Raw genomic sequence first — 23244 nt, 5'->3', positions numbered from 1 at the left:
CAAAGTGGTCTCTAGGAACGGCTGCTTACTGCTGGAGCTCAGGCCAGGAGTAGCACAATACCTGCTCGGCGCCATCAGCTTCGAGCTTCGAGCTTCTCGGCGCTCACGGCATTGCTCTGATATTTGGAGGAAAGGACAAATCGACTCAATGGTTGAACAAGCAACTGCTTGTTTATTAGCATCACAAATGTTCTGGTAATCTGCGAGATTTACAGAACAAGTGGAGGGATTAAAGTCCAGGCAGACACGCTCTGGAACACGCCAGTTATTGTCTGTACCGGAAACAATGTTAATGCAGGAAGCCTGTTAATGTCCGACGTCAGAGGAACACGGAGTTTTTATCAACAGGACAAAACCCATTTGACAAGAATGTGTTTTGTTTTATTGAAAGTTAATATTTGGTACAGACTGTGGGTTTATAATGAGATATGATGACCGCAGAGGGGGGAACCTATGTCAATCAATAGCATCAAGACAATTAAGTAAAGTTAATTGTTTATTACAGCAGATTATAGCTGATAATTAAATATGATAGAACGTCTTTGGTGCTCTTCAGGGAGGTTTATGCGATTGAAAGAGGTCACCCTGAGCAGAGTACAGACACCGGCGGTGGTGGCGGCTGATGGCTCTGCTGGGACTGACAAGGCTAATTGAATTAGGAAACTGGTGAATCTGCAAAAACTGGGTAGTGCTTGCACGACTGGGGTTTGCATTGCACAATATACATAAGAAAGAGGAAGAGTGGAAGTCTAAATCTAAAAAGACAAGTTTCAAGACAAGTTTTGCCAGCGAGCAATCGGATAGATGTGACCGTCCACGTCGACATCTGATATCTCAAACCCCAGAATGAGGATCTATGAGGTCTGTGACAGGATGACATGAGAAATAACACTGTCGTCCTCAAATGCTTTTATAATAAAAGTCACTTTATGCATTTGTTTTGCATTTCATCAAACTAGACGAGAGCGCTCTTGATGCTGAAGGGTTGTCCCTGTTAAGTAATAGAAATTCAGATTTGCAGTTTCTAAAAGAAAAAGAAAAAAGAATCAAGTGTGACGATGAGATGTGACAGGATGGCGACTCAGATTTCATAAGTTGTGTCTAAAATAAATGTACAAAATGAACTAACAAATCCCCTCATAAATGTCATTAAATGCAACATGCATTGCAACACACAAATGGATGCTGATCATTTTGTTCCAGCACATTTTATATGTCGCTGTAGATGGAAGCCCCTGCTAATCAGCTGGGGAATTAATGCAGTGCAAATGACCTGATTGAAATTCAGTGGGCGTCGATGATTTATCCTATTCTCTCCGGCTGCTTTATGAAAGCCATGTGAACGCTCCTTTCCTGCACTGGCTGCAGCGGACAGCTGGGCTTCATCAGCGTAACTATTGATAACACAGAGCGGAGGTGTGGAGGGAGACGGAGAGCGAAATTGAAAAGGGAAATAGAGAGAGGGACCAAAGGAGAACAAAAGAAAGTCAAATAGTCCGGGAAATGTGGTTTAAAAATACCAGCAAACCTTTTGTTCGGCATGTCGATGCAAAATGGAAGTGATTTAAGAGCACTGCTTACTTAACTTTGCCCTCCCTCTCCTGCTATTAAAAAAACCCTCAGTATAATTTGATTGTTAAACACAATGCTGATAAGCACAAAGAAAATATTTCACTTATGAGTTTAGGCTTGTGCTGAACTAGCCAAGCGTTGCGACATTGAGGAAGGAAGGGGAGGGGAGGGAGGGAGAGATGCCTATCAGTCGGCATTTCTGTACCAGTAAAACATGCTGGGATTTTAAACGGAGGAGAAAAAAGGGACAGCGAGGAGAGGAGGAACGTTTAAACTGCACTGAGGTTTTCTGCTCTCCTCCATCCTGAACTCCTCCTTGAAGCCTCGCGGGGTTGTTCCTGAGTGACCTGCTGTTTGGTCACCACAGAGGGGCCGGAGAATGACAAGCGGCCCTAATCCTGCCCCAACGCAAACACAATGCAAAGCTTTGATTGCCTTTTCTGCGTGCTGAGCAACCAGGCTGTATGTAAATATGCCTGCACAGCTTTATCGCTCGATAATGAGAGTCATATTTTACATGAGGACTGGTGTGTCGAGTGGGGGGGGTGCTAATTAGCTGCATCGGCTGTCCTGCGTGCGTCTGTGGCTATGTCTTAACTTGTGCTTATGTCTGCTGTTCTCGTTTTGTGCATGAGAGTGTGTGTGTGTGTTATCGTTTGTGTTTTTGTGGACCTTTCTGTTAATGCTTGTTTTACTCGCGTGCCTTTTTTCTATATTTGCATGAGTGATTGCGTGTCTGTGTGTCTGCACATCATGGACTGCGTGTTTCACGAGTCCTGGGTGTGCAAGGAAGTTCTGCGTGTTTCTCCTCGTCCCTGCGTCTCCCGCCGACGTCACCCGTTCTCTCACACCCTGTCTTTGCTCCGGTGGTTTTAGCTCATGTTTCTGATTGCCTTGTCTCTCTCCAGAGCAAGTCGGCGTCATCGACAGACAGCCAGCCCGCCGAGGAGCGCCAGGGCCCGTCAGGGGGCTACTCCTCCTCCCAGGGAGGAGCTGAGGCAAAGAGGAGGCGCTGTGATGACAAAGAGGCCCTCGCATCGCACTCTTATGTACGTGCTTCTTCTGTGTGTTCTTTACCCTGAAAATTCAGCGCGCCTAAGATGCAAAGACGACACGTGATGCAGCAACGCAGCTATAAACACGCCACCAGCGTGCTGCTGGTGTGCACGTATCCATAACACGCCAAAGTGTGACACTGTCAGTGTTTGTGTTGTGTAAAGTGTGACGTTGCCTCTGACATAAGCTAGGCCTCTCAGGGGTCCGGGGGGCCCCTGGCCAGTTTGAGTCATGTTTAGTTTGGAGGGGGGGGGGCATAGGCGATAGCTGTAATGTGTGTGTGGCCGATTGAGCGCCGCTGAGGTCTGTCTGTGAGAGACGGCCTCCGCTTCCATCAGTCTGGAATCCACGACCGTCCATGTCAGAGCAAAAGCTTCACTTTCTTTCTGCTTTCTGAGTGTTTTTTCCTCTCGCTCTGTCTGTCAGGCAACATTACACCTCCCACTTCTCTTTCTCTGTCTTTTGCTCTTCTATATCTTCTATATCTCTTCTCTTTTACTGTCGCTTCATTTCTTTGTTTTCCTCTCATTTTATTGTCTCCCAGTTTTATTTTCAATTTTAATCCACCTCTCACTTCTAATCTACCTCCTCCCTTTTCTCCCCATTCGCTCTCCATCCATCCATCCTTTGATTATAACACATCTCTCTCTCTCTCTCGCTCTCTCTCTCTCTCTCTCTCTGCAGACATAGGCCTGGTTAGGAATATCAAGCCATGATTACGCTAATGCACCGTCACCATAGTGACTAAGTGCAATCTTTCTCACCCCAGAAGAATGGAAAGAGAGGAAAGACAGCGAGAAGAAGAGCAGAAATGTACCACGGATGAGGACAGAGCAGTGTGTGTGTGTGTGTGTGTGCGCCACTTCAGTGAGGATATATCAATATATTAAACGCTGCATGGGCTGCCTGTCTCAGGAGCTGAGAGCAGGTGCTAGTACTGATATATTGATCTGTTTGTCTTGCTCTATACCAGCGGCCCCCAACCTTCTTCCTGACACGGACCGGTTTCATGCCGGGCGATTTTTCCGTTGACCGGCGGGTAATAAAAAAGAGGAATGTAATTGTAACACTAAACCTTCTATTATTTACTTGTAATAACTATTAAAGGATTATTGCAGTAATATCTACTCACCCTAACACACCCATTTGTTGAAGTTGTGGTCTCAAACACCGCTTCTCTCCTTCATATTCACATTTTTTTCTTTCATAAATGCCACGTTCTTGTCTTTTAATCCAGGGTCCTTGGTCTTTATGTTTTCCAGCTTGTCTCCACATTTTCTCTAGTTTGCAGGAGTTTTTTTTTTAGTAACGTATCACATGACCAAGACAAGCGTCTTGACGTGTGACAATTAAAAGGTGAATGTAACACTGGATAAAAGCCGGTCGTTTTTCAAACTAAAATTCAAGAACTGCTATCTTTTCTTCTCAGGATAGTGATGGAGACAAGAGTGAGGACAATCTCGTAGTGGACGTCTCCAATGAAGTAAGTAGCCTGTCTGTACATCAGTTGTTCCTGTCCTCTCTTCACTGGCATGGCAATGGTCAATATAAATACATTACAAATCCTGAAGGATTTAAAGGGATACATTGGCAGAAATCGAGAGCTATACTTTTAAGGTTTTAATTTACTCAATATTTTCAGCAAATAAAAATCATTGTGTTTTTGTCGCCTTAGAACACATGCGTCATACTCAAGGCTCAGGGGCGAAATGTGGCCCTCCAAGTCAAAAGTTTCATCACGGCCATTGTTCCCCAAATGCTGGTCGAGTTACGAAGTCTTCATGGCTTCTTCTGCAAGCCGATGTTCTACCTTCATAAGTTTTCACCTACAACTTACAACTTTACAAATCTAAAATGGAAAATACGGAGTGTGTACTCCCCCGACTCAGAGCAATGGTCTGGTCTTAGAGCTTTATAGTCCCATAAAAGATACTGTGTGCTTGATTCCTACACAAAGCCACGAGTTACAAGTCGGCTTGATCGGACAGAATCTCTGGCTCCGCTGGAAACCTCTCATGAATAAAGCATGAACCCAGAAACCGTGTTGCTCACAGCAATAACTATAGATGTACTGACCACAGCTTGGAACCGCCGGCCATCCTCTGCATGAGCCCATCTGACTGTTAATGATCAATTTAACAATCGGTGTGCAAGTGTGTGTGTGTGTGTGTGTGTGTGTGTGTGCATACATGCGTGTGTGAGGGAAGTATATAATTCATTTAATTTAGATATTACCTGAGCCACTATATGCATTCTCTCGCCTACAAAAAGATGGATGGATGGATGGATGGATGGATGGATATCACCTGACCAATCTATTGTGTCGGGTTTTATTTGTCATTGGTATTTTTTGAAAGAGATTTTCTCTCTTTTTTTAAATCCATTTTGTGTTTTATTTCCAGGTTTGGTCGATGTTTTTCCTCATTCATTTTTTTTGTGTTTCAGTATTTTGACAGCCTTGGAAAAATGTAACTCAACTCACTATTCACATTGATGTGGTTAAAAGAAAAATAGACAATTATTGAAATAGCCTGTAATCACAGTGTAATAACACACACCTCATTCACAGCAACAAGACTCATTCGACTTTCTATCATAATTAGACACTTTGATTATTTATTATCTTTTAATTTCCATTTATCGGCTTAGTTTACACACTTTAAATGTTCAAACAGACTAAACTTGTTAGACACAAATTATATATATTTAATCTGAATTGATTTAAAAATTCAGAAAATAGCTGGTTTGTCTTGAATAATCATCCAATACCCAAATATATAGATTATTAAATCATCAGAGGTGAGGGGGAAATTAACAGGTAATCTCATCAAACACTATAATTAGTACGCATTCCTAATATTTGTGAAGAACGAAAGTTGATCGATTGCGAAACGCCAAAAGCTTATAGCTGCATTTCCTGACAAACCTCAAATCGACACACACTCACAAACACACATACACACACACACACACACACACAACATGGTGTAGCGTTTGATTTGCTGGCTGGGCCGCTTTGATGACATCGTCTGTTGTAAACTCGGTTCGTGTGTGGATTAATGGAATGTGAAGCGAGTCAGCAGGTATGGAGCTAGTTCAGCTTTCCGCTGCAGTTTCCTTGTAAAGAGAAGAGCTGCAATGTAAGCTCATTATCAGCTGCTGCTGTTAGCGTTGTGATCTGTGTCAGTCCACACACACACACACACACAGGTCTACCGGTCGCCTCTCATCCACCTCCTCTGTTGAAGCCTCTGTTCTCCAGCATTTCATTTCACTTCCTTCTCCCACCCTGCCTCTGCCTTCCCTTGCTCTACCTCTCTCCTCTCATTAGATAACTGCAGTCTGGCTCTTGTAATATATGCAAAGCCGTTTGCACCCCTGGAACAGTCTAGTTCTTTAAATGCTTCACACAGTGTACCAAAAACGTGCTTTTATCGAAGCGCTCTCGACTTTGATATTGCACACATATCAGACCTGGTCTCTTGTGTGATTGGAAAAATGGTACAAAATGAGGAAGGAGAATAAATTGACAAATGTGCGTAATAACAGAAAGGGGGAGGTTGTACGTGCGTGTGTGTGTGTGTGTGTGTGGAAGCGCTTAAATGTCTGTGCTGATCGCTGTGACCCAATGAGAAGTGCTTATTGCAGCACTCTGTTGTGGAGGAGGCAGCGTTGGCTCTACTGTGGCTCCAGTGATGAAAGCAGCAGCAATATCATTTCCAGCTCCACGCCACTTCGCCAGCAACAGTTACGATCTGGACGGTTTCGTGTAGCGTGCACAATGCCGGCTGCAGGTTGTGTTGAACCTCGAAAAGTGCGTGAATCTGCAGCATTTTAGTTTCACCGAGTATAAATAAGACTCTATAAATGTTTAATTACAACTAATGGTGAGATAGAGAGATAGTGAGTTTTTAACTTACATGCAAGATGAAAAAATAAGCAAAAAAAAGAAAGCAAGTGGTTATCATGAGCTGGGATGCACACACACACAATGGGAAAACGCACGGTTAAATAAATGTGTGTTCTTAAAAATAGGAAAATAGTTCAAGGCAGCTCAACTTTTCCAGGTGAGATTCTGTAATTTGATGCAGGGAATCGAGAGCGATTACGGGTTCATCAGTCACAAAGAACAACTTTCGTCACATTGACTCTGAAGCTTCGTGTGAAGAAGAAAAGCACAACAGAGAATGTAAGGTTTGCATTAGTTTGATTGACAGACATTGTGTTGTGGAATGATAACGCTCATGTCTGTCAGCGTTGCGTACCATAACCATACTCACACAAATCTCTGCTCAGCGCCGCTTCAAGGACAAAGATGCTTTCTTTAAATGCAAATATGTGATGAAACGCTAATAAATGGACTGAGAGAAGGACTGAAAACACCTGGACACCTTTAATGTCCCTCAGAGACATGAAAAGAAAACGTGATAAGTTCTTCTCTCCTTGTCTTTCAGGAGCCTAACTCTCCTGCAGGCAGCCCCCCTCATTCACCCCATGGAAATGGATTAGACCGGGCCCCCACCCTTAGAAAAGAGCTGCCGGGCTCCTCGAATGCAGGAGAGACTCCTTCCACCCCAAACCCCCGCAGCCCCACCCCGGGGAAAGCCAAGGACTCTGCACAGGTATGACAGATCGGATGCTGAGTGAGCTGCGGTTTCCTTTCTGCTCAAATGTTTCTGACACGATTCGGTGTCGAACAAAAGAACGTTTTGTATGTTTGCAAGCCGCACCGCGGTCTATCAGTTTATACCCCGCCCAGCTGTAGCTGCTCCACTCGCTGTGCCTGTGTGACCCGCCCCTTCCTCTGTCTTCTTTGTGACTAGTCACAAGTGTCTGAGTTGGTCCAGAGTTCGCCATCCTGCCGTCAGATCAGCCACTTGTTCGATTTTTTTTTTTCTCTTCATGCTTCTCCTCGGAATTCTCCACAGATGGACAAGTCCCAGTCTCCGTTGTCCAAGTCTGGCACCCCGTCCCCGTCTCACCGTGAGGCCCTTACCCCGGGAGCCCCTGGTCCCAGCACGTCTTGCCTTCGTCTGGCCACCAAAGCAGCATCCGGTGCGGACCCCCTCGGTGAGGAGGCACGACACCGCATGTTTAAATTAAAAGGGCTGTGACCAAACAGCGACGTGACACTTAAACCGTGCACCCAGTCGACCTCTGACCTTCATGGCTTGTACCCCCGTTGTCCCTCCAGTTGCTCCTTTTCCTCCTGTGTTTATTCACTTTTATCGCTGTCGCCTTGTAACTTACAGCCGGCCAAAAACTCTCCATTTAATCACGGAAAATAAATGCTAGTGTATGGATTTAATACCAGGAGAAAAGAGCGAGATCCCACATTTCAATCCTGGAATCCTTTGCTCCTGTGTTCCTTCCCTTCCCAGCTCTCCGCAGTCCAATGTCTGTAGCCCCCGGCTCATACCCGGCTCATTTTGGCGTGGTGTCCCACGCAGGGCTAAACGGGGAGCTGGCCAGCCCAGGAGGGTTCGGCGGCGCTTTGACCCTATCCCCACAAATCAGCGCAGCAGCCAACGCCTACTCCCGAAGTCCCATGGTGAGTGGAGTCCAAATGATTCTCCTGTCAGGGAATGATTTATAACTCAGCGTCACAACAAGCGCGCCACTGTTAAAAATGGATGACTGTGTTCTGCATTATCAGAGAGTGTTGCACATTCATTTTATACTCCAAGCATGTCAGGCATCAGCCCGCATAGTTCTGAGTTGTTGTTTTTTTGGGGGGGCGGGGGGTATTCTTTACCCCACCAGGTGGCGTATGATTCTCGGTCTCATCTGAGGGCCCCTGGGCTGTCCTCCGCTCTGCCTGGTTCATCTGGTGGCAAGCCGTGAGTGTGTTTTTCTGTGACTCTTGAACACATGATAGAGCTCTGCTCCAGCATGCATAAAGGTCATGTGATACGCTTCATAGAAGTTTAACATCTGATGTGATGGAATTAAACATAGGCGGTTATCTTAAAGTTGTTTTTTTAATCATTTGCATGTACATCGTTCAAATATTCACACCCCAGGTAAACACAGGAATTAGAGCTATTTTAATTTCTATTCATGGCAATTAAGAAAAGAAATACGTGAACGCTGAGTAGAATAATTGTGTTACGGTGAGAAAATAATTAGAAACAGACAATTTCACAGACTTTATCCAGAACTTGCTCTGTGACAGTCCAAAATTTTTGGATCGGCGAGGAATCCATAGCTGCTCACATTTTCCTGTGGCTTGTCAGTGCTGCACTCGAACCCAGTGCCACACGTGGGAGCTCTGAGCCTCCGCCTCTCCGGGCCGCCGCCTCCAACCCACACGCCTTCATGTGGCTCCACCGGCTGAGGGATTGTGTTGTTTTGTCATTTGCTGCAAAGTAGCGATTTGTTCTTGCCGTGCTAATTTGAAATCATAAAACATCCTTGGCGTCCAACCGCTTCGGTATTGATCGGCCATTAGCAATGCCACACTGACTCTGGCCTGCAGCACACTGTGCATCCTCGCCCACAGCCACAGTGGACTGAGCTGCGGCCAGGATTCCGTGAGGGATTATGGGAGTTCCAGGTCGTTATATTGTCATTTAGATGTTATGTATATTTTTACCTTTCACTCCTTGATTCATTCTGACTCGTTTGTTTTTTCCAGTAATGAAGTACTGAATTATTTCTGTCCTCCTCCCTCTATTTTCCCCAGGGCCTACTCGTTCCACGTCAGCGCAGACGGCCAAATGCAGCCGGTGCCCTTTCCCCCCGACGCCCTGCTGGGCCCGGGAATCCCACGCCACGCCCGTCAGATTCACAGCCTGAATCACGGGGAGGTGGTGTGTGCCGTCACCATCAGCACCTCAACGCGCCACGTCTACACTGGGGGGAAAGGCTGCGTCAAGGTGTGGGACATCAGCCAACCAGGAAGCAAGAGCCCCATGGCCCAGCTGGACTGTCTGGTGAGGCGGGAAGGATGGCGTCAAATACACACACACACACACACACACACACACGTTAAAATGGCACACAACATGTTTGTCCAGGGCAGTCACTAATCTGTCTTTTATTGCCTCTGTCCTTTTTCATCACATTCATTTCCTAAATGTGAACGATCGTGCTGCCAGCTGTCTCACGAACTCTTATTCCCCTCCAACCGTTTTTAATCTTCTCCATTCAGAACCGGGATAATTACATCCGCTCCTGCAAAATACTCCCTGATGGCCGGACCTTGATCGTCGGCGGAGAGGCCAGCACACTGTCCATCTGGGATCTGGCCACGCCCACCCCTCGCATCAAGGCGGAGCTGACGTCATCGGCTCCCGCCTGCTACGCGCTGGCCATCTCCCCCGACAACAAGGTCTGCTTCTCCTGCTGCAGCGACGGCAACATCGTCGTCTGGGACCTTCACAACCAGACTCTGGTCAGGTACGAGGAGAGAGGGAGAGGGGGACAGTGGAATGGGGGGGGGGGGGGTGTAAAGAAAACACCCATAAATAGACTGTGTTCAGGTACGACGAGAGTCTTGATGGTTACAGTCAGGAAGTCTATTACATGTATTACATAAATTATATGACCTAAAAGGAAGGGACCAAATAAATATGGAAGACAATGTTTTCGTTGTTTGATTGGAAAATAAGATGGAGGCGTGCTCTTTGGTGTTTTAGCCGCAGTGTGCGTTGCCTTCTGGCACGAGCGGCGAGCGGAGAAGATGCTGAGCTCTCGGTTGTCTCGTCCCTGCAGGCAGTTCCAGGGCCACACAGACGGAGCGAGCTGCATCGACATCTCCAACGACGGCACCAAACTGTGGACGGGGGGCCTGGACAACACGGTCCGCTGCTGGGACCTCCGGGAGGGGCGGCAGCTGCAGCAGCACGACTTCACCTCGCAGGTAACGTGGTCGCAAACACGCACACGCCGTGACGCGCCTCTATTCCGCCCTGACGCTCTGCTCGAGCGCTGGGAAGGCGTGACGGGACGCCGGTTTGATCCGCCTTGATCCGTCGTAACAACGACATATGATGACAGGTCGCTCATTTCCACACTATTGTGCGAGGCCTTTTTATGGATGCACAACACACACACACACACACACACACACAGTCTCGCATTAACACAGCAGGGCTATACTGACCACTGTTGTCAGATGAGTTTCGATCCCTCGTGTAATGACTCCACCGCTGCTCTTTCTTTCTCAGTTTACTTATTTACTCTTTATCGTCTTCTATCACATCATCCTCCTCTTTTTTTTACTTTTAGAACAAACTCTCCTCTCTATGCTCGATTGTCTTTTTTCTGTTTTGCTCAATATTCCCCATTCCCTCCATTCCTCCTTCATCTCTTCTTCATGCCTTTCCTCCTTCCCTCCTCTTTCTTTCATCGACCTTATCTTACCTTATTTCCTCCCTTTTCCCCCCATCCCCACACATCTTCTGCCCCGTTCCGACTCCCATGCTTCCTGCCCTTTTATCTCCACCCTTTTATCCTCCCCTCCCTCTGTCCCTCCATGTTTTTCTCTCCCTTGATTCCTCTCCTCCCGCTCCGTCTCCAGATCTTCTCTCTGGGATACTGTCCCACAGGCGAGTGGCTGGCTGTGGGGATGGAGAGCAGTAATGTGGAAGTCCTGCACGTCTCCAAGCCTGACAAGTACCAGCTGCACCTCCACGAGAGCTGCGTTCTGTCCCTCAAGTTCGCCTCCTGCGGTAGGGACGCCATGCATAACTTGTTTCTAGCCTATTTCCAGCCGCTGACAGACACGAATCTCCATTCTGCATTTCTATCGTTATGCATTTCTTCTTCACGTGTTTTCCTTCCTCTGTGTTGGTTCAGGCAAGTGGTTTGTGAGCACAGGAAAAGACAATCTGCTGAATGCATGGAGGACGCCATATGGAGCAAGCATTTTCCAGGTGAGAGACAAAGTGCGTCGGTTGAGGGTGTTCCTGCTCCTACTAGCACACACACACACACACACACACACACACACACGTGCATACAGCACCTCCAGCCAGCTCCATTATCAGGCCACAGAAAGGTGCCTGCATCAAACTCCCGATGATGGGAAATCCTCAGCTGTGTCCACATCATTCTGTCATCGGAGGCAAGCAAGTTGCTGATAACGACACACACACACACCTACACACACACACACAGGTGGTGGCGTATGAGTCAGGCTGGTTTCAGGAGTGGATTGACACATAACGTGTCAAACAGGTGCATGTATTTCAAAATCATCTTAACAGCCCTCTTGCTCTCACACACACACACACACACGCACACACACACACCACAAAGTAACAATTTCAGTCTGTCTAAATATTGAAAAAAAATACATGGTGATGTGTTTTTGCTGACTCGTGTGTGCATAAGACCTATACGCTGTGTGTGTGTGTGTGTGTGTGTGTGTGTGCTACAGTGGGCAGCAGGGCTGCATCCTTCTGTCACCCCCTGTAGACTCAAAGGAGAATGCTGGCTCTCCTTGTTACCCAAATGCCAAATGTTTCTCCTGCCAAGCCGCTCCCTCCTGTCACCATGTTACACAGAGCTGCTCTCTCTCCTCGTCCTCCTCTCTGGTTTATCGCTGTCCTCTCCTCCTCCCACTTGACTTAGTTCCTTTCCCTCTCATTTTTCATCCTCTCTGTTTATCGTTTATTTCTTGTATATTTCTAAATTCACCCTGACTTGCAATTTTTATTCTCTGCCCTTTATGTTCACTCGCTCTTCTTTTCCCTCCATATTTTATTTGAACTTTTTTTACACAATAGTTTTCATTCAGGTTCTCTGATACTTCTTATTATTATTATTATTATGTAAGTATATCCTCTAAAAATCACATGATCAACATTGTAATACCAAAAGGTAGACATCTGAGTATTCAGACATTTCAGAGAGCGTAGCTTTTATTTTTTTATTTTTCTTTCCAACAATGTCTCTCTCTCTTACACACACACCCACACACACACACACACACACACAGATCCTGTGTGAAATGACCTCTCACCGAGGCTGAAGCAGGAAGGGACAAGATGAGTTTAGAGGTGAGGTCGATATGAGTAACGGGGACACAGCAAAGGGATAGAGGAGTACAACAAGAAGAAGAGGGGTCTGGAAAGAAAAGAAGACAAACAGTGATGGAGCAGAGGGACGAAGAAGAGGAGGAGAGGGAGCGTTATATCTCCTGCAGCCAGGTTTACCGACACAGGGGAGAGAAAAGAGAGACCAAGAGGACTGAGCGTTCTGCCATCAGGCTGTGATACTCGTGATGCTCAAACATGCAGATAATGAGGCTGCATCTCCCCGGTGACAGACAGGAGGAGGAGGAGGAGGAGGGTCTCAGTGAGGCAGATGAATGAGTCAGCGTCCTGGAGCTGTCTCTTTGGAAATAACTGCTGACTGTTTTGAAATGCAAATATGTCCTGAATGATTGAACATTAATTAATGGCACGTATCTCATTCTTTGTGTTTCTGTCTGTCCATCTGTCTCCATCCATCGATTGTAACACGTTTCTCCCTGTCTCTCTCTCTCTCTCTCTCTCTCTCGCCTCCCTCCACCGGCTGCGTGTCTGTGTCTCTCGCCCGCTCTCAGTCCAAGGAGTCCTCGTCTGTGCTGAGCTGTGACGTCTCGCCGGACGACAAGTACATAGTGACGGGCTCCGGGGACAAGAAGGCCACGGTGTATGAGGTCGTGTACTGAGGGCTGGGAGGAGAGGACCTGAGACAGGACAGGGAGCTGGAGGAAGGAGGACAGCCTGCCAAACGCTCCTCTTCCTCATTACATCAGCAATAGAAGCACCCCCTTCCCAGTCTTTCTGACCCTCGCCCCTAACGCAGCGCCCCCTCACCCCCTTTTCTCTGTGATATAAGCTACTGTGGAAACTCCATAATGTACGCTTCCACGCTTCCTCCCCCTTCCACTCTTAGCCGAAGGGATGAGGCATGATAGCAGAGAGAGAGAGAGAGAGAGAGAGAGAGAGAGATGGAGAGGCAGAAAGGGAAGCAGCAAGATAAGAAGGACAAAAGGAAAAGGGCGGTGGAGCATAAAGATAAAGTCAGGAAGTGAAAAGAGGAGAAGACAAGAATGAGGAGAGAGAGTTAGAAGAAAGGGAAATGGCAGGGAGGAAGAGGGGGGTGGGGGGGCAGGGTAATTAGGGCTGTTTCCTGATTAAGAGCTCAGTGGAGGGGGGGGGGGGGGGCAAGAGGAGGTGCAGAACAGCGCTGTGGGAGCGCCAGCCAGGAGCACTGATACCACACAATCGATTCATTAGCCCGACAGTGGAAGCCTTAATGAGGCCGACGCCAGCGAGAGGTGTCAGGAGCTGGGAACGACGGTGTTCCGAGAAGGAAGGGGCCAATTCAGATATCCATGCATGAAACACGGACCTTTCTCAAACACACACACGAGGTGCACAGCAACAAACACACACACACACACACACACATAGTTGGATACACCCCCTCGTGGTAATTGTACGACGACAGAAACACACACAGCATCCAATTAGTCATTCATCGTAGCACTCTCAGCCTCGCTTTGTAATGTCTATTTTACTTTGGCCTGACAGAGGCAGCATCTAATGAGCAGCGGAGTCAGCGGGGGTTCTCCCAGCGCCCACGGAGAACATCAACCCAGCTGGTCCCCCTAATCCCTCTGGATTATATTCTCCTGACGCGCTCATTAAAGGCCCCAACAGCCAGATGAAGTCGCACACCTGTAAGGGGGGGGCCAGAGGGCAGATTAACAGGAGCCATCGCACTCGCCCTAAAACGGAACCCGTTTAGATTCCATGCAACTAGTCGCTGTTTTCATTTGAGAAACCCCAATGAGATTCCAGTGGTGATCTGCTAACGTGAGTGCGTCTCGTTCTGTCATTGCATTTAATTTAGGTGTTAAAAATGCCTTTCATGTTGGTCAAACACGCTTATTCACTTTCTTGCTGAGACTCTGATGAGAAGAACGACCCCGTCAAGGCTACAGTCAGCGGCCTGGAAACAAGGCCAGCCGGCAGCAAAGTGAAATCCACCAACAAGCACGTCATCTGCAGAAAACCCACCGAATTAGAATAAATATGTCTCGGCCCGCACCTTCCTGCAGGCTGGCAGCTGGTCCCAGCCGAGAAAAGAAGCTCTGCAAATGTGAAATCAACTTTTTTTAGACTTCAGATGTGGTCCGAATTAAAATATGGCTTCCAATTAGTGCTGCTTTCCCGGTGGACGGATGGTCTTCCTTTAGGCTGGGAGTTTCTGTACGTCATGCTACGCTAAGCTAACCAGCTGTAGCCTTATTTGCGAGAATTTCCATCTTCTTTGTGTGTCTTAGCGAGAAAGCAAATTAGCATGTTTCCCCAAAATAGCATTCTGTTCCTCCCAAACTCAATTTATCATATTCCACCAATACGTGAATTAAACAGGCACATTTAAGCTTTTTCGTTTAGTCCTCACTTTGTTCAGTATTTTTTATGACTCGTGGTTACTTGTCTTATATCATGATGTTTGGACCAGGACTGTCTTCTGGCAGATGAAATATTTGTATTCCTTTTTTTTTTTTTTACTCAGACTATTATCCTTGATGATGGTGACGGTTAAAGGTCATACAATATCTGTGTGGGGGGGGGGGGGGGGGGGGGGGGAGAATATCCCCTGTCTTCAGTTTGTTGTTTTTTAATAATTCATTGTATTTTTTATGTGGTAGTCAGTGTGCTGTAGCCTGTCTTCAGTCCTTATTGTGCAAAGCCTCTTTGGCCAGGAAGAGGTCCCACTCTGTATGCATGCTCGGTGGGCCACAGGAAGGTTACGTTCTGCTGATCACGAGCAACAGTGAGTGTCTCAGAGCCACAGAGGGACGGATTTCACGTTGCAGTTTGCAGTTTAGTTGGAAGTACACAGACGTTTAGTAGGATTTGTACATCTTTCTCACTGGACTAGGTGCAGGATAGAAGAACGACGAGGGACTTGTTCCAACAAGGAGTCAGAGACGATCCGTGCAGTTTGATGCCTTTGCCTGCTTCCTCTTCTCACTCTGCTCGTCAGCCTCAGGCACACCTTAATGCTATTCTCATGCACAAGCTTGTATAATACTCCGAACGATGCTGTATAATGGCTATGCATTTGGTGGTATAGCGTGAATATTGGGGACACTGTATTTGATACTCATTTAAATGTCAGTAACACCCCTCCCTTGCCTGTGCTTTCTTTGTTCCATCACAAAGTTTTATTTCTGTATTAAAAGCCCATGTTTGGTTTCTCTTTTTAAAAAGCCAAGGACCTTTTTTCTTTTTTTATGCACTGTTCCCCCCCACCCCCGCCCCCCCTGATGCTTTCCCCATGTGCTGTACAATAAATACTATGTGTGAAAAATAAACCAAAATTGTGTTCATCTTTTCTAGTGTGTTGTTCTGATCCTTTCCCCTTCTATATATTTAAATGTTTGAGAAAAGGCTGAGCAATCAACCAGATGCTTTGCATGTGGGGAAAAATCTACCACCCAGCCCCTCCCCCCCCAAAAAAGTAACCATGAGTTAACGCACAAAAGGACGCTCACTGAACTCTGACAAAATGCAGCAAACGATAAACACGACGTTACAGCCGAATGCATCTGGATTCCTGGAGGGAGCAGGCTGGTCTTGGGGAAGTTTACGCAATTGGCCTAGTTTGTTTCATTGGCAGTAGATTTCATATTTTGAAATCTTGTGCGATAAATAAAACCCAATGAGGTAATTCGGTTAGAACATCTGCAAAAAACTAAAAAATTAAAAGAAATCAACTAAAATGACTTCACCCAAGCAAAGCAGCCTGCGGGCGAGCGATCAGCCTTTCCGTTTGCTCTTTTGATCCAAAAGTTGGAAATTGTACCAGCCAATCACGAGGCTGCTCTGACATGTTCGTTGATCGGGTGTCTTTCAGAGTTCAACGACCATCTCTTGGGTATCATTTCCATGGCGAGCATCCATCCACACGTCGTGCTACAGATTCACCTCATCACTATGAGCCTCGTGCATCTTTGTTCTGTTCAACACAGCAGAGGCCATTTTCGCACCATTCACACCCATAATCTATTAAATGAGAATGTGTGTTTCGCGGCTTTAACCTGGAAAGATGAGCTGGTTCTGTAGATCGCTGGTGTCATGGAAACACAGCAGCGCCTCACTGATCCTTGAGGAGTGGCTTTAATCTGTTCTGGAGAACAAATGCTAATGAAAGAAACACCCCACGCTTGTCTTCCAATCCAAGCAGATATCATAACTGTTTGCCTTTAGAGAACTTTATTTACACGTCCATATATACCAAGGTTCAAGGTTCACGATGCATTTGTGAAAATACCTGTCTTTGCCTATATGTGCCCTAACAATACAACATAAAAAAAAGAAAACTTAATGCAGGATTACAATGAAAGCAGAGTGTGTGGACCTGGAGAGAGCAGTTAGGACACACTTCAGTTTTCTGTCCCCTGGAGTCCTGTTTTCTGTTCAAGGTTGGATTTCCCATTAGTGTCTCCAGAACTGTGTTCTTGTAGAGAGAAACAAAAATCTAATAGTTAAAAAGGAACAAAGACACTTCAGGTAAAAACAAAAACAAAACCCAGTCCTGATCCGTCCCATGTGTCCTGGAGATGATACAATCATGTTGCTGTAAAAATTTAACAGGAGAAAAAAAAAACTTGGACGCGATCCTGCCCATCTGATGCACCAAGGAACAGCCACACCCTGCAGACCGAGCCGGACCGGACCGGGGACAAACAAGACAAGCATCCACACAGCACAGAATAGGGATCATTGTCCCCTAAACTTCCTTAGTCCTGCTGTCTTTGTTCTGCTTGATGCTGTCCAACCTTTCCAAAAATTCAAATTCAAAAGGCTAAAAAAGTACCCCCCACACCCATAATTTCTTGTTCACTACAGAGGTTTTATTTTCGTACAAAATGGAGAAAAACAAAGAAAAAACAAAAACTCTTTGGAGGAATTGACATTTGCACCAGCTAGAGACTAACCAGCGTTCTCAGAGCGTTAAAAACAACGTTTGAAAGTTTCGTTTGTTTTCCAGAGATGTGACTTTGTGCCTCGTTTCTTCTTCCACAAATGTAAACAAAACAACAAAGTAAGAGGCCGAGTGTCTCTTTGTTTCCCATGCCAGCGATGCACTGTACAGTCATTGGTGCAGGGGAGGGCCTTGGAGCAGGCCACGCCTCCCTGCCCATTGGATTTCAGCCAGTCAGCGTTCAGTAGATGACTTCGTAGACTGTGGCCTTCTTGTCACCTGAGCCGGTGACGATGAACTGGTCGTCAGGGGAGATGTCACAGCTGAGGACAGACGACGACTCCTTCGACTGAACACGGAGACAGAGAGACGGAGAGACGCTTTTTATATGAATGCTGAGACAGGAATGCACAAGCTGCTAACCCTCGACTGACCGGACACGGTGGACAACTGAATTATTTCATGCAACGTAAAGGTCTGCGGCCTACCTGGAATATACTGGATCCGTACGGTGTCCTCCATGCATTCAGGAGGTTATCTTTGCCCGTGCTCACAAACCATTTACCTGCAGGATAAAAGACGCACGCAGACATCAACCGATAAAGCCCGAGGCGAGGCGAGATATGGAGAAGCCTGAAAGGAGGCGCTGATTTTGTTAAGAAAGGGGAGACGTGGAAAGGAAGAAACTGTTCTTGAATAATGTGAACAGGAGATTCCTGGAGTGTGTGTGTGTGTGTGTGTGTGTGTGTGTGTGTCCCTACCGCAGTAGGCGAACTTGAGGGACAGAACGCAGCTCTCGTGGAGGTGCAGCTGGTACTTGTCAGGCTTGGAGACGTGCAGGACTTCCACATTACTGCTCTCCATCCCCACAGCCAGCCACTCGCCTGTGGGACAGTATCCCAGAGAGAAGATCTGGAGACGGAGCGGGAGGAGAGGAATCAAGGGAGGGAGATGTTGTCCCCCCCCAGGGACAACAATGCAGCTTGGCCTACCTAGAAACGGCGACTAGGTCTCATTCCCAGCGCGTCGTTACCTGCGAGGTGAAGTCGTGCTGCTGCAGCTGCCGCCCCTCCCGGAGGTCCCAGCAGCGGACCGTGTTGTCCAGGCCCCCCGTCCACAGTTTGGTGCCGTCGTTGGAGATGTCGATGCAGCTCGCCCCATCTGTGTGGCCCTGGAACTGCCTGCAGGGACGAGACAACCGAGATCTCAGCATCTTCTGATCAAACAACAAAAAAAATTGTCTTTCATATTTATTTGGTCCCTTCCTTTTAGGTCATATAATTTATGTAATACATGTAATAGACTTCCTGACTGTAACCATCAAGACTCTCGTCGTACCTGAACACAGTCTATTTATGGGTGTTTTCTTTACACCCCCCCCCCCCCCCCCCATTCCACTGTCCCCCTCTCCCTCTCTCCTCGTACCTGACCAGAGTCTGGTTGTGAAGGTCCCAGACGACGATGTTGCCGTCGCTGCAGCAGGAGAAGCAGACCTTGTTGTCGGGGGAGATGGCCAGCGCGTAGCAGGCGGGAGCTGATGACGTCAGCTCCGCCTTGATGCGAGGGGTGGGCGTGGCCAGATCCCAGATGGACAGTGTGCTGGCCTCTCCGCCGACGATCAAGGTCCGGCCATCAGAGAGCAGCTTGCAGGAGCGGATGTAATTATCCCGGTTCTGATTGGACACCAGGAAACGGCGTTTCAGGATGGGCATATTGTACGACATAATGCTGCTACAGAGACTCATCACTGAATGAGTTTTCTCAGCAGTGGGGGGGGGGAGGGGGGGACGGACGACAACAACAACATGAGTACTTATAGGAGTCTACAAACATCCACCCGACCGCCTCACCAGACAGTCCAGCTGGGCCATGGGGCTCTTGCTTCCTGGTTGGCTGATGTCCCACACCTTGACGCAGCCTTTCCCCCCAGTGTAGACGTGGCGTGTTGAGGTGCTGATGGTGACGGCACACACCACCTCCCCGTGATTCAGGCTGTGAATCTGACGGGCGTGGCGTGGGATTCCCGGGCCCAGCAGGGCGTCGGGGGGAAAGGGCACCGGCTGCATTTGGCCGTCTGCGCTGACGTGGAACGAGTAGGCCCTGGAGGCGGGGGGGGGGGGGGGGGGGGGGGGAATTCAAACGAGTCATCTGCTGAATGTTTGAAACTATCTGAGCGATGGCAGGAAAGGAAGCGGACACTCACGGCTTTCCGGCAGCAGCCGACTGCAGGCTGGCAGGCAGCCCAGGGACCCTCATGTGTGGATGAGGGGACTCATAGCCCACCTGGAAGACAGAGAACCTTCAATGAGAACGTAAATCACCTAGAAATAAAGCTGCGTTCACGCCGAGTCACAGACTCTTGCTCTACCCGTCAAACATTCCCTTCTTTCCGGTATTCTCTACACAGAATGAGGCCCGTCTATTCCTTTCAGTCAAGAGCCGTCTTTCCGCTGAAGCACGACACGTACGTGATGTATAGCGCGTCGGCCGGCTCACGGCGTGACGGCAGGAAGGAGCCGTGCAGAGAGTAATCACGGGGGCGCTCAAAGACGGCGGCTCCGCTGGAGGTTCAGCCCAAGAGCAGTAAACATTTCAGACAGTCCTGCAAACGCAGCAGCGCTGAAAGTTCAACAAGCCTCTCCCGGTCGGGAGAAGGAGCCCCGCCCATCCACGCATTGGATTAAACGCTTGATCCGCTGAGGGAGCACTGGCAGAGCAGGAGCGAGACGCAGCCACGCCCAACACGACAGGCGTGCAGGTACAGCGACGCCCCCGTCCCCCTGATTTAACCTCGAAGACGGCAGCAGAGGGAGTCACTGCCAGCTGAGGTTAAATCACGCCCCCCCTCGCTCCTCCCAGATGAGGTCCCGCATACAACAGAAACACTGTGGGGGGGTAGATAATCTGAGTGGAAGGCTCACCACGGGGGACCGCCCATAGCCGGCGGCAGCAGCCGCCACTGCGGCCGCCGCTCCATTCATCTGGGGGGAGACCAAATGGAGGCCGGCGCCATAGCCCGATGCCCCGGGAAGGTCTCCATTCACTCCTGGAGGGGCCAGGCCAAAGGCCCCCGGGGGATACGCTCCCTGGACTGCCAGGGGGTTCCTCAGCCCCAGAGCTGAAGAGAGGAAAGTTCGTTTTAGTGTGAAGCAGTGACATCCGTTGACTGAGACGGGACATCAGGTCCAGGCTCAGTAGTCTCACTCTTCATATACACAATGAACATTATGGACACCATGACGACACAAACAGAAGTATACAACCAGATAAAACACCGAGAGGTGCAGCCCGGCGCGTCGGGGAAGGCGATTAACCAAAGCAACTGGAAACAGAGCCGCCTCACGCCTGTTCAGCAGATTAACGCTCGTCCCAGTGAACCTGCGGGCGGACTCGACGTCGCGTTCTGTCTGAGTTCTGACTCCCCAAGTAACGGTGACGAGGTGCATCCGGTTCTTCTGCCATGAAACGCTGCCGGTGCTTTTTTTTAGGGTCAATCCAGCTTTAGAGGAAGAACAAACGGTTTGTTTGAACGGTCCCAGAAGAAACAGGGGGAGGAGCCTCTCGGGCACATTTAGTGCAAATTAAATATGCATGTGATATAAGTAGCTGATCATCAGCCGAATTAAGCTTGAACTAATCGTCTTAATTTGAAGTAATATCAGCCAGCCTTAGTGTGGGCGGAGAAAAACAGAAATATTAACAATAGAACGCAGCTAAAAGCCACACATAATAAATGATAGAACAAAAGAAAAACAGAGAGGGTCGCCGCGGTAACAACAAAACAGTTAATAAAACGCTCCCGTATAAAACGGGTGGGGCGTGAATGATTACACGCCAGCGGGGGGCGTCTCATGTCAGTCAGTCACAGAGAAAACGTCCCCTAATGTCTGCAGAGCCTCTGAGTGTTGTCAGAGGGGGTCCGCCATGCAGCAGACCCCCCCCCCCCCCACGCCTGCTGCAGCACACTGGAACACTACTGACCCCTGCTGGCCAACACGCTTTCCTGCAGTGAAACGCTGTGTGTCGTGTTTGCATGCACACGTCCTCTACATCGTCTTTCCGTGCATGTAGCGGCATATGCATGCATAATGTACTGTGTGCGTGTGTGCGTGCGTGTGTGTGCGTGTGCGTGTGTGTGTGTGTGTGTTTGAGAAAGCAAAGCAGGGCATAACAGGTGATGGGAGGAAAAAGATACGCTGGAATAGATGGAGGCTCATTGTCAAGCGCCTCACAGTCACAGTCCATCACCTCGCCTAATCTCCCCATTTAAAATGTAAAGGGTGCTGAATATTTAGCCCATTACTGCTTATTAAGTCCAGATGGTTGTGGGCAGTGGGGAGCGAGCCGATACTCTACTGCAGCCGGCATGGAGCAGCAAATTAAATGTCCGGGCTTTAAATGAATATCATCAAACTGATCATGTGAGCCTGAAACTCCCCGAGACAAGGGCCGCAGGTTTTTGCATCGCAGCAATACAAGTGTCTTTCTCTCTTTTTGGAAAAAGCGAAAGATGTTCTTACTGAGGTCGATGCCCGGCTTGCCAGGGACAGGTCTGAACTGGGGCGGTCCGCTCGGTCCTGGGGTGTTGGACTCTTGAGACATGGGGGTGCCTGGCTTCATTCCGGGAGTCGTGGACTTCTCCCTCTGGAAGACGAGAGAAGTGCCAGAAAATACAATTAAAATTGAGCATGAAGTCAAATGAACACACTACTTTTGGAATTTAGTCAAAGGAAAACAACGTTACAGCAAAATGACGGACCCCGCCAGGAAAGAAAAATCACACAAAGAGGAAGAGAACGACAGGATGAAGGAGGACAGCGGGGCGCTGGGGTCTGCTGAGGGATGCGCTGCGTAATAACTCACAGGTGAACGAGTGACCCGAAGCTAAACAGCAGAGTTTAGGCGTACTGATCCAAGCTCGTCAAAGATCTCTGCAGAAACTATTCGTATGCAAGTGTCCACCAAACGGCACATGGCTTCATGCCACAGCATCTGTTCACCTGTGGGGGCTCTTTGCCACGGGACGGGGAGGCAGCGCTGCTGGAGGAGGCTAGGGAGGTGGGGCTGGCCTGGGGGGGGCCCTCCTTACGAGACGGCATCTTGTCCAGGCCGTTCTCCCGTGATGAGTAGGACTGCACGCTGCGGGGGGACGACGGGTCCTGAAGTCAAAACGCAGAAAACTCAACTGCAGCAGTCGTCTTCATGCACTCTCAGGGATTTCATGGAAAGTGCCTTTAATGGCCACAGCACGAAACTGTTCATGCCTTCTACCATTATCATTGGATTAAGACTAATTGCAATTAATGGAAGATGAAAAAAAATCCCTGTTGCGGTGGGCGTTATTTAACGGCAACGCCGGAAATGCACAGTGCTGATCGTGCATTTTTTTTTCTTTCCTAAACCATTAGGGAAACAAACTTAAGTTAAAACCTGGCTGCCCATTTGGTTTGCAATGACTCATAAAACTAATAAAACAGTCACGCCTACAGAAGCGCGCATAAAGCCGGAGAGTGTGTTGCATGTACTGTGCAGTGAAATCAGAGCAGGCAGAGGTGAATTATGGGAATTATCATCATCATCATTATTATTCAGGCGTTCTAGCCGGGCGCGTTGAGGTTAGGTTTCCGTTATGCATGCAGGTGAAGGTTAACAAAGGTCGGCGGCTGCTCACTGACC

The 23244-nt window shown here is 48.2% G+C and overlaps 2 protein-coding genes across 2 annotated transcripts in view; one reads left to right on the top strand and one right to left on the bottom strand.

Moving 5' to 3' along the window:
* Positions 1-13291, top strand: part of tle2b (TLE family member 2, transcriptional corepressor b) — a 48533-nt gene extending 35242 nt beyond the window's left edge. Inside the window, exons 9-20 of the mRNA XM_068743354.1 lie at positions 2481-2621; positions 4058-4111; positions 7083-7250; positions 7557-7698; positions 8010-8179; positions 8392-8468; positions 9314-9563; positions 9782-10029; positions 10345-10492; positions 11153-11303; positions 11431-11507; positions 13184-13291. Of these exons, the coding sequence (XP_068599455.1) occupies positions 2481-2621; positions 4058-4111; positions 7083-7250; positions 7557-7698; positions 8010-8179; positions 8392-8468; positions 9314-9563; positions 9782-10029; positions 10345-10492; positions 11153-11303; positions 11431-11507; positions 13184-13291 (1734 nt within the window). The remainder of the gene's footprint in view (positions 1-2480; positions 2622-4057; positions 4112-7082; positions 7251-7556; positions 7699-8009; positions 8180-8391; positions 8469-9313; positions 9564-9781; positions 10030-10344; positions 10493-11152; positions 11304-11430; positions 11508-13183) is intronic.
* A 3528-nt stretch (positions 13292-16819) lies between these two features.
* Positions 16820-23244, bottom strand: part of tle2a (TLE family member 2, transcriptional corepressor a) — a 22654-nt gene continuing 16229 nt past the window's right edge. The window contains 11 exon segments of the mRNA XM_068743339.1: positions 16820-17917; positions 18057-18133; positions 18330-18480; positions 18602-18749; positions 18994-19241; positions 19419-19668; positions 19772-19851; positions 20490-20686; positions 22089-22212; positions 22569-22727; position 23244. The exon segment at position 23244 is cut by the window's right edge and continues 44 nt beyond it. Of these exon segments, the coding sequence (XP_068599440.1) occupies positions 17810-17917; positions 18057-18133; positions 18330-18480; positions 18602-18749; positions 18994-19241; positions 19419-19668; positions 19772-19851; positions 20490-20686; positions 22089-22212; positions 22569-22727; position 23244 (1543 nt within the window). The 3' untranslated portion in view covers positions 16820-17809.

This window comes from Brachionichthys hirsutus, chromosome 9 (assembly GCF_040956055.1).
Source record: "Brachionichthys hirsutus isolate HB-005 chromosome 9, CSIRO-AGI_Bhir_v1, whole genome shotgun sequence".
NCBI classification, from domain to species: domain Eukaryota; kingdom Metazoa; phylum Chordata; class Actinopteri; order Lophiiformes; family Brachionichthyidae; genus Brachionichthys; species Brachionichthys hirsutus.
This window is presented reverse-complemented; position numbering and strand designations above follow the sequence as displayed.